Source organism: Anopheles maculipalpis, chromosome 2RL (genome assembly GCF_943734695.1).
Source record: "Anopheles maculipalpis chromosome 2RL, idAnoMacuDA_375_x, whole genome shotgun sequence".
Taxonomy (NCBI): Eukaryota; Metazoa; Arthropoda; class Insecta; order Diptera; family Culicidae; genus Anopheles; species Anopheles maculipalpis.
In genome coordinates this window covers 82,622,310-82,638,997 of record NC_064871.1, presented here as the reverse complement: position 1 = coordinate 82,638,997, position 16,688 = coordinate 82,622,310, and the positions used below count along the sequence as shown (strand labels likewise).

General features: G+C 43.8%; 1 protein-coding gene across 1 annotated transcript in view; it reads left to right on the top strand.

The window, feature by feature from the left end:
• The window catches only part of LOC126567832 (RNA-binding protein fusilli-like), a 60,649-nt gene that overhangs the window by 25,063 nt on the left and 18,898 nt on the right, over positions 1-16,688 (top strand). Inside the window, exon 2 of the mRNA XM_050224146.1 lies at positions 5,668-6,054. Coding sequence (XP_050080103.1) covers positions 5,668-6,054 — 387 coding nt within the window. The remainder of the gene's footprint in view (positions 1-5,667; positions 6,055-16,688) is intronic.

Here is a 16,688-nt window from a genome sequence, read left to right as displayed (position 1 = left end):
ACGGAAATAGCCATTCTTTTGCGACCACACTACTGTTTTCGGACACTGGTTTTTGCGGTCATCGATTTTGCCCGATGTGAAGAGTTCAGCTTGTACAAACAGAAAAGGGGGAAGGACAGTTTGCGGGTTTTGTTTCACTTGAGCGCTCAAAGCTTGTGGAGGGATGCGTCGTCAGTTTCGCATCGAAATCACTTTGCTGCGAAGCGAAAGACTTCAACGGCACGCTAGAAGACGAACGGAATATCTTGTAAATATTTTTCGATGCTATTTTTAAACCATTTTTTGTTGTTGTTGCTGCTAATTGAGTTAGGATTGAGAACAGGAATAAATTACTTGACAAAGAGCTCCTGAATACTCAGATACGGCTCTGGGCAAAACATTTAAACTACGCCAGCTCTTGCTCGTTTCCGTTCAAGTGACGCTCGAGGATTAAACAGTACAATTGCCATTTTCCATGGAATGGATGGCGCTGTTATTTAACTCCTGCAAACGGTGTTCTCGGTTGGATTGTTGAAATGTGTGAGTGTTCTGTGTGATATAATACGCGTGATTTGTTATACGATGAAACTACGACTCCGCCAGGGTTTAATCTCGCGCCACCAGTAGTGGAAGGTGTTAGGCTATTAGTTACATCGCACAGCATCACTATGATTGAAATCCAGCACCAAGCAATTGATAGCAACACCTATCGAATGTGCTAACCTGCGTGTGTGAGTATAGACGGTCCTTCGGCCGGTTTGCGTTTGATGTATAATTACGAGCAAATTGGCAAGCACACAACTTCTGTGGCCACATAGCAAAGGCGCGCTACCCCGCCGCGCAAGGTCATCATCGTTGGGGTTGAAAATCTAAAGGTCGAACTCCGTGTGCGTGTGTGTGTTTTGTTTGATGGAAGTTGAAGCTTTTTTAATGAGATGTTTTGGGAAGTGGTTGACAGGGCAAAGAGTCAAGCAGATATCTCCGTTTGATTGTTTCTAGATCGGATGTGGATTAAGGATTTCTCTTCTGTTGGTGGTCAACAAAGCCAACAAGTAATCGGGAATCTCTGCATACCAACTAACCTTAACCGAAGCGCAGGAAACAATAGGAAAAAGTAGATTATTTTCTTGATTGCACTTTTTCTGTCATCGTTGCTGCATATGCATGTGTGAATAATAATAATCTTGTGCATGCTGGTCGCATTATTCTACTTTTTTTCGGTCACGTAATCATGTTCGTCGAATGAAGGTTTTTCTCCGCTGTACAGAACACCTGATTCCTGTGTACAAATACCTACAAAAAAGGGCAACAAAAACCCCTGCAATATATTGATCATCATTGCAACCACCCTAACCCCAGCGAGCAACGCGGGGGGATGTTGTTATTTTCAAGATTCATCATTTTTAATAGAAAAGCGACCATTTTGGACGACCGAGCTCTAGTCGCTTCTGAACGCGGTTGGTAGTAGTTTTTGCTGTCGCGTTTGAGGGGGATTGTTTTTTGCTTCCTGAATGTTTCTGGAACAAGATGTACTTGTTGTTGATGTGCAAAAAGCAACCAGGTGCAACAGTAAGTGCGCGCTACACACCGGAAGACACGTTTTGTGTGGTGCCCGATGTGACCGAGCAGAGGCTAATACAGTCGCTGGATGCATCCGCGTTGCAAGTGATTGAGCTTGAGATTGAACTTTCTTGTATCGATACCAATTTTTTTGCCTTAACTCAGCTTCTGATCAATAATGTTTGTGCTTTTTTTATTATTATTTTGCTGATGATATTGCACAAATTGAGAGCAATGGATGAGAGGGGGGAAAAGTATAAAATTTGTATAGTATCTTCTTGCATCTCCAATAAAGACAAGCTAATCACTAAAAGGTAATTACCATCCCGTAATCCACCAAAGGCGCGAAAGCAGAAGCTAACATAGGGGGTTTTTACTCAAAGCTAGCAATTACGCGATCATCTGATGATTGTGAGACGATCGATGAGGTTTTTTTTTGGGTACGTCCAAACACGAAGGTTAACACACGTTTCAGTATCACCGGGAAATTTGGTTCGCTTGGAAGAAGCTCATTTTTACTGTCAAAAAAACAATCTCTCTCGCCTGCGATTTACACGACAGCACAACAAGACGCTAATAATCGATGCACAATCTGTATAGTCACAAAAAAAAAAAAGATGCAACGAATTTGCTGCAGTTCCCCCAGATGACACCTCGATGACGTCCCGATGGGTGGGATTAATTGCTTTCCGAATCATACCGAAGCGTAACTTTTAACGGGTTCAGAGAAGGGAAAGAAAAAAAAAAAGGGGGGATCTTTGTAGCAGCACGTCACACCGCCTGGTGGTGATGTGAGATGAAGATGCACAGTCCCCCCCATAATCAATGCGGGATGGTGTGCGCACACCTCTTATTATTATGCGGCGTTGGGCCAAACGTCAATTAGACTGTGCGCTCCGGCCAGACGTAGACGATGTGTGGCGCCATCGAGATGTGTACGAGTTGTGGATCCACTTCTAGCTTCCTTCTATGATTGAGGCGAGTGGTAGATGCCTCTTTCAGGTCGCTTAATGTCTTTTTAACAATGTCTCCATACGGAGAGGAGAGAGGCGTTTAAGATGCGCGTCTGTTCATCATAATTAGCTTCTATATGGGCGCATGGTTGTAGGACAAAAAGGAAGCAGAGCAGAAGATATCATACATCCGCTTTTGTTGGAGCTGAGCTATGATTTGTGGAGTAAGATAATGGAATTAACTGTTGCGACATAGGTTTTGAAGATGTGATTTTATGTTGTAGGTATGTTTGATGTCTTTTCCATTTAAACTTGGTTCTTTAACTTTATAAATATTGGATTCTACAATGACTTAGCACTGTTAAATGTATATTGAAGTGATCGCTCGCCATCGAATGTCTTACTAGACCTTATAATATCACGTAGCTGGATAGTCAGACCTCAACTACGGAGAAATCGTTTCGCATCGAATTAGAACTGTCGCCTCGGCCTCCGGAAAGATCTAAAATTCTAAAAGCCACAGTACACGATGGCTAATTAGTAGCCATTCTGACAACCACCGATCAATTGTTTTGAGCTGTCATCTAACTTTGATTGTCAGTTTGTATGTGAGCCAGCAGCAGTTTACCCTCGAAACATCAAAACCAAACGAACGAACGATCATCATAGAACCCTCTTACCCCCTATTAATAACTACACATATTAAAGTATTGTAAATAATTTTGGGGCACGACCTAGAGGACTTCAAAAGGATCCTCACAGATCACTCTTAGCTAAATGTGAATGGCACTCAGCAGTAAAACACAATGTAATTTACGTGTTTTTATCCTTCCCGGTAAATTAATGCAAATATTTCACCCATGCACCCTCCCCGTAACAGTACAATTCTAGTGGTCCGGTAAACAGATGTCGGCCGGATGTCATAGGGCTACTGGCCCCAATATTCTACGCGGTTCATCTGGAAGCATCTGTGCCGCGCGGCACGTGTGCTCCCTGTGTGCACCCAGATGAATGTGTTTTCTGGAGAGCTAATAGAGTGCTTTCGTGTGTGCAATGGTCCAGAGGTCAAGTAATACGGGACCTCGATTAGTGTAGATATAAGCGCCACAGATGATGTGCACACGCGGGTAATTACTTGTGGCTTCCTAAACGATGCTCGGGTAACTGCAGTTAATCCTTAACGCGAGGTAGTAAACGAACGTGCAGAGAAGGCTTTATCATTGTGCGCCTAAGCTTTGCGGCGGTGACTTGTTTCATTATTCAAGCGGAAAGCGAGGAAACCTCAACCTGACCATCAATACCTTATGTGGTGGTTTATGATTTAAGTCGTTTGTATGTATGAACTAAAGATTTGTGGCTGCTTAGAAGAGCGCTCCGTATTGTTCTCTTGGTTTGCGTGCCGTCAGCTTGATGTAAACTTCAACTTAAAAATTAAACCCAAATGGAGAACTTGTTAGATATTTCTTCGCATTCTCAAGTAAACTTTTCAGCTCCACGGTGTTGGGGTTTTCCCTGGCTGATTTTACACAACAACAATAGGGCCATAAACCGTGTATTGCTATTTTGTCTTCGACAGCAAATGAGCATTCGAGATAATCTGGCCCAGTGCACCGTGATGCTCTCGTTTGGAGCCGATTTACATCTTTATCTGTACACATCTGACAGCTAATGGCAGCGGGATGAGTTAGTAGGTACGCACGATCAAGATCTTCTCATCGGATGTAGCTGATTTTAAGCAGGGGATTTTTTTCTTCTTCTTCTGTTTTAGTAACATGTAACAAACATCAAGGGAGGAAAATTGTTTTCCGTCTGATAGTGTGTAGCAAGTGTCAAATCGTTAAACTTTGTATAGTTAGTTGTTAGCTGTGAATGTGTTAACATTCGACAGTTAATTTGGTTGTCTAACAGCCTTTCGAACATTTATTATGCAATTTTCCGTGCACATATCCCATTAACAGGGTGAAAAATTAAACCCCATTAAGCTTTACTCAATTGAACATAATAAAATAACAAATGTCATCAAATTATGGTTATTCGTTGTGACATGCTGTATGTATTATGTATGATGCAAGAGTTCAAATCAATTTTATTAAGTTAAATGTATTACTCTACCCATGGCGTGGCAGAATGGAGGTGTGAATTAGTGGCAATCATCAAACAACAATCGCCTATCGATAGGTGAAGGCCGGTCGCTAGTTTAATTTATTCCCTACAAATTTTAACACATTCAACACCTTAACACGAGTTACAGCATATCGCTTAGTGGAAGTAGTTATGGAAGGTTAGATTTATTATAAAAAACAGTAAATAACATTTTGCATGTTTTAAAAGGCAAGCGTTTGCTGGTGGAGAATTGTTTAGTTTGGAGTCTTTAAGCTCAGCCAAGCAGTCGAATTCTCAATGCCGTGGGAATTTTCAATTTCTCGCCTCCGAACACGCACATTACGCGTTTGTTGCGTTCGAAATGCAACATTTTCTCATTTGCGTTTTGATTGAGCTTAAGTTTATACATGATTGGGTAGAAGAACAGATTCTCAGTCAATCTCCCTCGGTCTCTCGCTATCCAAAAGCGTCATTCTTTAATGGAATAGCTTGTGGGACATAGTAGTCATTCCATAATATTTACATTCTTTTATCGGTGGTTACACAATGACCCTTCTCCGGCATCAGGAAAGGCTTGTTGGGAGAAGTGTGGGGTGCGTTTAGAGCTTTGTAAATCAACATGACACCTTACCCATCATTACATTGTGTTTTATGGCATGCTTTTCTTCGACACAATTTCCTTGCATTCTCTTGGCAACTTTGTGTAAGCATTGGGATTTATTTACTTGCTGAATTTCCCCAAGCTTGATTTTTGAGATGAATACTAGATTATTTTTTCAAGAATCACCTACATTTTAATCTTTTACGCAGTTTAGCTGTGTTTTTAGGGTTTGTTCCAGAAATTCTCTCTTCTCGGTTGTGCAAAATATTGTTTTCTTCGCCATCGCGCCAACGAATCCCGCAGATTGCATGCTGGCGGGATTGCTCCACATCAATCGATAGCCTACGTACGATTAGCATACTACCTGGAAGGAGGAACCATCGTCATATAATATTCTCCTTCAGCACATAATACCCTATCCGCTGGCAGCATCGATTTCATGGCGTGTCTATCCTCTTGCCTTTCTTGCAGATAATTGGCGTAAAGCAGTATCTAGTCCGACCGAGGAATTCGACATTCCGCACCGAATCATCGGCCAGCAACGCTCTCGGTGCCCTGTCCAGCAGCACTCTTACCGGCAGCAACAGCAACATCAGCAACAGCAGTAGCAGCAGTACAGTGACAGCGACTGCCGCCGGATGCCCTGCCGGCATCAATGTATCGACCACGGGTGTCGGATCGGTGGCCGACAGTAGTAGCAGCAGCAGCAGCACGGCGCTTGCTGTCCCGGCTGGCTCCACATCTCCGGGCGCTGTCGCCGTACCGTCCCCGCCGGAATGTGCAATAACGCAGGAGATCCCGGCAATTGAATCGCTGGTACAGACCAACGGGCGTCCCCTGGAGGAAGTGATCCAACAGGTAAGTGTCGTGTCCCGGGGGGGGGGGGGGGGGGGGGGGGTCCTATGAGTGAAAATTGGGCAGAAAAAGAAGGCCGCGGGGGGACGATGCGTTACAAATAAAGTGATCCAGAAATGAACTGTCCGGCGGTGGAGATGGCGTGCAGATATTATTGCTTCAAAGCTCCAAGCACACAATCTGTTGGGTGTCCAGTTGAAGATCTTCGCGAAACAAATGCGAAACGGTTCCAGCAAAGTAGTAGTAGCAGGGTGATTGAGGTTGCTACTGCTTTAAGAGACGAAAAAGTTGCAAACCACGATTAGTCCAATTATGCACACTCGAACAAACTTCACGTTAACGGTGCAAGACATGCGCAACAGCGGGGTGGCGCAGTGACAGCGCAAGGTTTTCCGCTGCACTTTGGACCTGTCGGGCAGGCGAGTTTGCTCGCCTTTTCCACCCCCTTCACTACTTCACCGTCACAACTTTCACAACACTACCTCCCGTGCATGTGTCTGTGTGTTGTCCAAGAGTCAGTCCACAAGACCTCCTAAGCAAACTCTAGCATATGTCCAAGAAACGAATACGACAGGTTTCCATTTTGTTTAAATACGCCGTTTTTTTTAAATTCCATCGCGCGCTACACTTAAGCCAACCACCTGATGCGATTACATGCAGAAGAGGAGGCTTTTATGTGCTTCTAGCGGGCGCGCTGTCATTTGGGAACAATTTTGCATTTTCCCTAACCAACTGTGCGAACCCAAGCCGCGCGCGCATCCCGTTAGTAAGGTGTGTAGCCGGTTTTTCGGGGTTAGTGTATATCTATACGCCCGGTTCTAATAGGTTGCTTTGTGGGCCTTATCTTCCAATCTGACATGCTGGTAGTTCTTGTTTTTTCCAGGCATCCAGTTGTGAAAATCAATCGAATATGTATCGTCAGGAAAAAGAGATCATACGAGAAGCGGTTGATAAACGGGTTCAATTTCCTGTTGGTAATGCTGCCTCGTGGTGGGGTAGGAAAATTAAACATGTTTGATTGGTTGAAACCGAATTGGTTGCTGGATTGCAATTGGCAATATATGTTCAGTGTGACATTTGCATTTGTGCATATTTTGTACCCCCTTAGGCTCTTAGTCTTGGGATGCGTGTCACCGGAATTCTTCGCAGATGAAATTGATGATCGCGATCCAATTACAGCTCAAGAACATGGTGTGTCGTTGCGATAAATTTCTAGTAACTAGTGTCCAGGATGTGTTTGTTTCGAACCGACTTTTGATGCCATGGATGTCATTTTTAACTCCTCACAGCGCATAATCTTCATTCGAGCTCATCAAGTTCCTTCCAAGACCTAATCACACAAGTCACTGACACGCTCCTAAGCTCTGGACAGGTTTCGCATTCGGAGACGGGCGGAGTGATTCATTTTTCCGTTGGCACCTAAAAAGGAAAATCAACCAACCCAGCCCCTTGATAGGGGGGAGGGGGTCGGATCGAAAACGTGCAAAATGGATGGAAATCGTTGGTGCGCAATGGAGCAATGCTGAAGTTGCGATATCTGGAGCTCTGTTTTATGTGTGTCCGCGGTGATGAATATCGAGTCCCGATCGATCAGATCGCGTTTTATGCGCTGCGTTATCCGTTTTACATCGGCACCTGTCCGATCTGGTTTGTGTCAACGGGCAGATAGACTCTACCGCATTATCGTGTCACTCTTGTACCGCGCCGATGCAATGTTATGGGAGAGTTATTTGCTGATTTTATTATTATTTAATCGACACACTACGTCAATGAGGCAGGGAACGATGATGACGGGGGCCTTTTTTTGTTGCAGTGTGTGTGTAGTTGTTCCTCTTGTTTTCTTCTTCTTCTTCTCCTCTTCCATGATGTCGTCCATGCATATGAGCTTGGTCCAATCTCGGCGGGTGGATCGGCTGCAAGAGAATGTTGGAAGTGGCCGTGTACCGAGAACAACTAGGTCTCTCAATTAATCTAGTTTGAAAACTCGTTCCACTCGGGATGCAGGATCGGTGTGGATGTGTGTGCCCGTGCGTATAGCATTCCTTGCGCGGATATGATCGATATTTAGCGAGATCTAGAGTATGATGGCAGAAAGAGGAGAAGCAAAAAAAAAAAAAAACTCACAGAATAAGTACACAGGAGATGATGTGCTGCTGCTGCAGCTGGTCATTTAAAATTCATTGAGATCTGCTTGAGTTTGTCGCATGGTTGATTTTCTTACCATGGGAGGGTGGCCTTCAATTGACAGAAACATGGGATGGGATAGGACGTTTAACGGTTGGTTAGCGTCATCATATTCGATCGAACGATCTGTCGGCTTTACGTCAAGGAAATGGATGACTGGGGAAGCGTAGAGTGGAGTTTTCCGTTTCTATTTACAGTAGGTCGGTCTCCTCGATACATTGTAAGCGCTTTGCTATTTGTTTTGATTTATCAGGGGGACTGTGGGGATCCGTATCTACGCCATCAATACATTGCAAATTAGTCTTTTTGAATCTTCTCTGTACACTGAGCGATATCGCAGTTTAGTTTTTATAAGTCTATTAGTGGTTTGATTAGAATGAACGTGGGCAGAGACTTCATAAGGCTTGATTTTACTTTTATGTCCATCAATATAACAAACGCATACATTCAATCAGAGATAGACGCAGATTTAAACGACTGTTACGTGTTCTTTTCTTCTTCTTCTTCTTCTTCTTGGCTAAACGACCTGCTAGATCATATCGGCCATCTAATCGCTATCGCAAGCTTTCCATCGATACCACGTAATTGGATAATCAGTTCATTTGAGAGATTGGATCCGTTGTCCGGCGCCTGATCTCGCAATTAGATTCATTAGTTGCGCGTTTAATTCATATGGAAAAAAAAAGAAACTGCCTGTCAAGTTTATTTTCCATAATCAATATTTTTGGTGATTCTGTATCGATTTTTACTGATTCGCTAATATATTGGGTGTTTCTGTATCAATGGTCGAGGATTTCATATTCGCTAGTTGGCTCGCCGCACCCTATTATTTGGGTTTCCCTATAAGTGTAGTTAGTATAGTTTACTCAGCGTCCGCTGTCATATCAATTCACTGTACAGGGTGTTCAATATACTCGAATACACTTTAAAAACCAGCTCAAACAATGTAAACATAAGATATAATTTTTTTAGCGGGATTTTGCAAACGAATCCCACGTGGCACGCACCTGTTCCATCGGCGTTTCGTCCAAGATCGTGGAAATAATGTTCTTAAATTGGTCGACTGTGTTCGACTGTGTGGCGACTTTGCTTTACTTGGCCAGCATGTATGACCATACATAGTAATCAAGGGGATTGATATCCGGGGAATTGGGTGGCCATGACGTATTATCTAGAAGAAACCCCGTCAAATTCTCCTGGTACCACGCTTGGACGATATTCGCCGTATGGGTAGGAGCGTAGTCTTGTTGGAATATGTAAGAATCCTTCCCGTAGAGATCCTGAAGTGCCGGAGCCACAACCTTCTCCAGAACTTCGGTTTTGTAGTACGTGGCGGTTAATTTGTCGTTTTTTTTCTTCAATAAAAACCAGTAGGAGCTTCCCACGCCTGGATATGGCTCCCCAAACCATCACCGATACGGCATTCTGGAATCGTAGGATGAGTATTTGGGACGGGGGGATGCTGGCCAACGTCGGCGCCCACAGTCGATCATTTTGAACATTGTGCGGCTGTTCCAAAACAAAGAGTTTTTCATAGAAAACCACGAACTCCTGACCTGCGTGCCGCAAAAGTATCAATTTGCATTGGTCCAGCCTCTTCTTCTTTGCAGCTTCCGTTACTCCATGTAGTGTACGTTTCTTGTACGGCTTGTTCCCTAGGTCCTTCGTTGTAATAGTGTGAGTTGTCCCGATTGACTCATTCAGGTCAGCAGCAGTCTTCCGGATGGAACGGGTCATTTTTCGACGGATTCGCTCCCTCACCAATTTGATAACAGCTGACGTCCTCACCGAACTCGGCCGCCCGGGTCTTGTACGGTGCTTGGACGAGCCCATCTCCCGGTACCGACGGATGGTAGTATAAATAAAATTTCGCTTCACCCCGTGAGATTTCAACCGCCGGAATATGGCGCCGGACTGCTTACCTCCCACAAACAATTTTACTAAAAGATTGCGGTACTCTTTCATCGTGCACAGTGTATACACACTAAGTGACAGATAGTCGACACCACATGCAACGGTTAGCTTATACATGATACTAAAGCTGACAAAAATATTCATACACAGAATACACAGAGCGCACAACTACAAATCGATGAAAAGTTGTATTCGAACTTATTGAACACCCTGTATTTCAACTTTATTTCGCTAAATATTCTACAGAAAAGTCACTTGGTTCGAATTTTTAGCATAATTTAGCGCTATCAATTTAGCATTTACAACATCTATAACCATCAAAAACAATGACAACGGCCAGTCCAATGAGGCACGGCTCGAAGGTTTGGGAAACGATGGTATAATATTCTTATAGCAACACCCGTTGTCGCCCGATACGTATAGCTTGGCTGTAAGACTAGCTCATTATCGAATAATCTTGTAGAGGAGCAAAAACTCTGGAGAATTTCCCATCCACTTTCACCTTTACACAATCATCATTGGCATTAGACATGATCGTTCTCGTAAATTTTGTTAACAAGTTCTCCACTCCAAAGTCGAATAGTACATAACATTTTCATTTGGGGACTCTCTCTGATATCTTCCTATTAATTATGCTACCAATAGGACCTTGAAGAGCTAAAAAGAATATCTTGCTGACGACATTCAACATCGTAACGCTATAGATGCCGAATTTAAACTTATTTCCTTTCTCAAATACGAATGTCTTCACGACCTCGAAGAATTAAGTTAAATTAAACAGTTAATTTGTTATCTTTCTTCTACAAATTGATCAGATTTATGTCCTTAATCTGGTAAGAGAAGACTTTCAATGTCCTGATAATTCTAATTGAAATTAAATTCTTGTCCTATATTTGGTTCTTGACCTGGTGATCTTGTAACTTCCCCTTCTCTAATGCATGTAGAATTTGTAAGGTAAGGTCTTTTCGCATTAAAGAAAATATTCAAACTTTTCTGAAGTGTCTTCTCAAACCAGAGTGTAATACAGTGCCTCCAAAGGAAAACCGAAACCCCCCTCCTAATCGTTTTCACTCTCATCTGCGAGGTATTTCTCATTGATGAAAAACAAAGCATAGGAAAGCATTAAGCTTGCCACAGATTGCGTTGTTTTTCCGCCCGTATAAAATGGTTCAACGAAGTGGAAATTCATCGATCACTAATCACTTTTTCTCCCCAACGTTGGTTGCTCTCATCGTTGAACTCCAGAGGAACCAGAGGAATTCATTTTACTCCTCGTTCCGGTGCCGTAAGATGTAGTAGTACGAGGTTCGGTCCTTTCTTTTGACTGCCCTCGCTTCCCACCTCCCCCCACTCCGCTCCCTCACCTCGCACTTCCTTGGGTCTAACGAGCAATGTGGAACAACGCCATGATGGTGCCATACGAATGATGAGCATAGGATGCAATTGATGGATACGGTCCCGGTTACGGTTCGAGGGATTCCTCCTTCCCTCATTTACCTTAGCAGGAGCATACCCCGCGAATGTGTCGACGTGTCCATCCCGCTCAAGCGCCCCATCGAAGCACCCTCATCGTGTTTCGATTTGCCGTGCTCTTACCTGCCCCAACCCAATCAATCCTTGGCTTAATTTATGATTTATCCGATCCGGCTACGAACAGAAAAGCCTGCCGGCCGCTTGGAGGGCAAAGGTGTGCTTTGCTGGTGTGGCGAGAAATCACAACAGAGTCGCTACGAACGCTGCTGTGTTGCTTCCCGGTGGTGGTGCTGTGCAGCAGGGCGTTAATTAATGCTCATTAAGATGCCAGCCTTTGCCCTCTCGAGCGGTGCAAACCAGGGGAATTCTTGGACCTGTATATGAGTGTGTGTGTGCGCACTGTTCACCTGTTGGCTGCTTTCTGACGCCCTAGTGATTACTGTGCGCTTTTTTTCACATTTTGTTCATCCACCCCAGAGTGGTCGATGTCGATACATATATTGCTTCTTGAAAGAGTGATTTCCAAAGACCCCCTCGTGTTGTGGTGGTAGCAACAGCAGCTGATTTTCTAACAAATTGGCAGCAACCGTGTGTATGTGCGTATCTGATGCGATGCGAATTGGCAGATTATTCGGGGAGGCGTAACCCGACGTAACTTCAAAATTGAGGTACGCCTGTAAGGTATGCAAGGTGCGTGGCATCTGTTAAATTATGCTTCCAATTACCTACAAATGGCACACAACCGATCCCCATAAGTAGAACAAACGTACAAAGATCATTGGTATTTCGCATGCGGCGCATACATGAGAAAAGGCGCTTTTTTAACTGTGCTTTTCTGAATGCAGCTCTGCAGCAAGCTGTCAGGGACAGCGCTTAGGGTAAGGTAAATGGAGGAGATGCAAGAAAATTGGTGACCCCTCAAACACACACACACACACAACGGGCAAGACCTTTCACCGTATCCCACCGCCTGTCTCCATATGAGATATCGATCAAAATGCGCGTGGCGCATAATTCTAGTGATTTGCACAGGTCTTGGGCGACGAACCTTCGCTCGATTACGAACCCCTTGTCGTCTGTGTGTTCCCAGGAGAGTAGGTTGTGTTGTGGAGGACAGTGCAAATGTCATCGTGTAGCAAGCGATTGCAAACTGTGTATATTTATGATAGAATTGAAGGGAGAGTCACCATGTGTTTTATGCATAAATATGAGTTCTATTTGTTTGTTTATTGACCAGCAACGTTACCTTGACCATGATGTGTTCTACCACCAGTTATGTCTTTAAAACACTGACCTCAATAAGAGGACTCACCCTTGGCTGATTCTTTCACAAGTGCAGAGTTGTGATCCGTTTGTACCTCCAGTGGGGTTCTCCCGTTCAGTTGGAGCTAATTGAAGGATTTGACTGTCGGGGGGATGCATCTCTCCACTTCCCGATGCCCTTCGCAAAAGGGTAGATGCAACATAATTGAGACGTGTTGCGGTGACCGTTGCTACAAAAGTGAAAGGTAATTTCTCGAGGTCTTCCCTTCTCTCGCAATCCCTGATGGTACCTGCTATGGTTCCATTGTTGTTTTGGTTAATTTTTAACGCCTTGAACATACGGATTGGAGCTGTAGCTTTCGCGGTACAACATAGCTGTCGTTTTTGACAAACGGTTCCACCCATTTGTATGACAGTGGTTGGTCACCGGTGCAGCTTATTCGCTTACGTTTTGTTCGATTAAGGTGAAAATAAAGGAACAAGTGCAAGCATTGTCCTAGAGCTCATGGTCAAGGATTCTGATTGCGTTTGCTACCCGGCGAGGAGAAAGGTTTGACATTTTGGTTAATGCTTTGGGGATATCGCGACAGAAAGATCTCGTGTTAAATAAAACTATTTTTACATAACCCGCTCAAAAGAAAAACTTCCTAGTAAATGTATAAATATGCTGCCTTTTCGCTACTGTGTCGTGCAGTTTTTGCTCTCCAAGAAAATAAAAAAAAAAAAAAAAAACATCATCAACCAGCTCTACAACGCATTAACGATGTGTGGTGGCTCAGGCTGTTAAGTGCTCGTTACACGAGCGCAGTAACTGCCGCAACAAACGGGATGCTTCTTGCTGTCAGCCAAAAACGTGTCCTAGCTTGAGCGGCCGGAAATTCCTCCACCTAGATTAACGATGATGAAACAGAAAAAAAATGTACTGAACTGCTTGAGGCATCCATCATCAACATCCACAAACGCGTCACGTCGTCATTTAAGGTGTAAAAGAAATGCATTCGCCGCAAAAAAAACTGGAAAATCCAGACCGCCAAAAGAAAGCGAAAATGGTGTTTATCCACCACCACACGTTGCGATATGATCGTTGAAGAGTGTTCTGTGTTTTTTGTTGTTGTCGATGTTTGGTTTCTCTTGTCAGACAGAGTTGATAATTGTTTAGCATACCCTTTTTTTCGTCTGTTTTTGTGTATAAAACGAACGATTAAAAGCGAAATAAAATCTAAAATCCCTCTAATGGCTGCCTTAATGGTAAAAGGGGACGAATTTAATGTGCCGTCCCCAGGTGGTGGAAAGTCCGCGTACAAAGTAGTTTAATTAATTTCATGCTGTCAATCAAAAAAAAAAAAAAGAAAACGGTGCTCTAGTTGTATCGTGCAAAACATTGTTACAAGCAAACAAACATTATTTTTATCCTGCAATAGAGAGCAAAAGTCTATAAATGCAAACACGATCATTAGCATTAAATGTGTTGCAGCGTTTAATAATCCTTCAGCCAGCACCCCACTGCTCGGTGCAATTGCCAGCTCGTGCCCAAGCTAACAGCATCTCGGCAATCGTGCGATCACAGGGCATTCAACAACAGCCCCACTGAGATCGCACCGTGAAGACAGTAATTTCCGATAATCTCCCAGGAAAATAGAGACACTCCAGCGGCACGGTAGCGGCGAACCAAAAACCGGCAGTAGCAGCAGCAAAACTTGCCCCGCGGGGTCTATAAATGGTGCTCAATTGTACCGGCTTGGTGGTGCGAGAACAACTTTTACAAAGCGTGTAGATGTTCTAGGTATGGTTTGCACCTCCAGCATAGGCTTGAAAGGGGTGAGAAGAAACATTACAATCGATATGATCCGGTCGTCCTTACACGGAATGCGATGTGCATGGTGCACGTATGGCGGTAATAATGTTTCGGTAGAGCTGTGATCCTTAGCGCTGCTGTGACTGTTTCGTAATGATAGGGGTCCGCTGGTTCGCGCACCGCAAAAAAAAAAAAAGAAGCGGTGTGGCGCAATCGGTAATGACAGGAAGAGCTTAGTTTAATTAATTGCCACCAACAACGGTTTTGCTACCGGTGGTGAAGCCAAATGATGTCTGTGTACACCCGGCGGGCGCTAGATTCGAGCTCTAATGACACACGTTTGCGTTGTTTCTGCAGCATCAGTTTGGTGTGGATTTGTTGAATGCAGTTTTGCTTTCAGCATGTTCAGGTGTTGATATCCACGATGGGGGTGGTTTTTCGTCGCTCGAGCCTCACTCTCAGAGGAAAAGTTATCCAAATTTCGGAATATCCTGAAGTCCGAAAAAATTCTTTACCTTCTTATCGTTTGTCTAGATAGCGAATCAAAATCGATTGTCTTAAGCTCGAAGCTTAATTCGAAGTTAGGAATATAGCGAGCCTTTTTCTTTACGTTAGTTCAGATCTCGGTGGACACTTTGCTTTCCTGCGTATCAGGCATTTAGCATGGGATCTGTTGGATCCAAAATCAATAGTCTAGAGCTGCATGTCCATCTCGCAATAAAGGGAGATCGCCAAAATTAAGAATTGGAAATTTTCGAGGCCCTCTTCGTTAAATCAACCCGGATTCTGGACGTTGCCAACAACAAGCTCTTAACCTATCCAAATACATACACAAGACCGTTAACCATTTCTGAAGCTTTCTTGAGTAGTTTTTCGTTAGGTTAGGCTAGATCTCGGTTTACGCCATGCTTTCCTGTGTATCAGGCGTTTACTAAGGGATCATTTGAATACAAAATCGGTTCGCTATTTCTTCGGAAATTTCGGAGACATCTTCTTCGACAAATCAAGTCAAGGAATCTGGACATAAAATGCAGGCACCCTCTGTTGTGTACACCCATCCAATCTTTAATTGAAATCTAAAGAAGTATGCAATGCAAAGAAGCCGCTCTTGCATGACCACTAATGCATAGACAAGACCGTGAACGTTTCCGAAGCCCCTTCTTGAGTAGGTCACGATCAGCTAAGCGATTGTACTGATGCATGTTAAGTATAAGCAAGTATAAATACATTCCCCATCGACACAGGTGTCTTACGCGAAAGCGATCAATCCTCACCGCGTGCTGGCAGAAGGAAATATTTTCGCCAAAGCTGCGGCACATTACAGCGATTTGGTTCCACGCGCCGGTGTGTATTTCTTGAATCGTAACGCTACGAAGATACATACGATCGCAGCATAAAATACATATTTATCTCGCTCGTGTTCGTTTCTCTAACCAACTGTAGAGACAATTAATTTATGTGCTTTTCTATTTCACCGTATCAGTGGCTAGTGGTTGGTGACTTTTTTTTTATTGAAGGATTGATTGTATTAGTAAGCATGCTGAGAAACGTGCCTGGCTCATTTTGCCTTTGGGAAGGTCAGGAATTAGCAATTCCAAATCGCTGGTATCCCCATCCCAAGTCTTCATTTAGCCTATCGGATGATGAGTTAAGTTTTCGCCGACTCTTTCAGCCGCTAGTTAGTTGCGATGGTAAAAACAAAGATGGTGTGGAATGTTTGAAGCGGGTTGATGAGTTTGGAGACGAGGTCCGAGCCCGTAACGGATGCTGACCGACAGGAACCAGAAATGGAAAGCAACACCACAAATCTGTGCCAAGGAAGATTCGCACCGGCCCAATTTGGAAGATTGTCCTGTCCTCGAGGGTAGCGAAGAGAGGTTCCGTCCCATTAGCATACGTTCGGTCAATTATGAAATTGTAGCTGCGTAATTTTCACCATCAATGGACAGATCGTTGTTAAAGGGTTAGCAATGAGACAGACAGGAAAAAAAAGTCCATTGACAAAGAG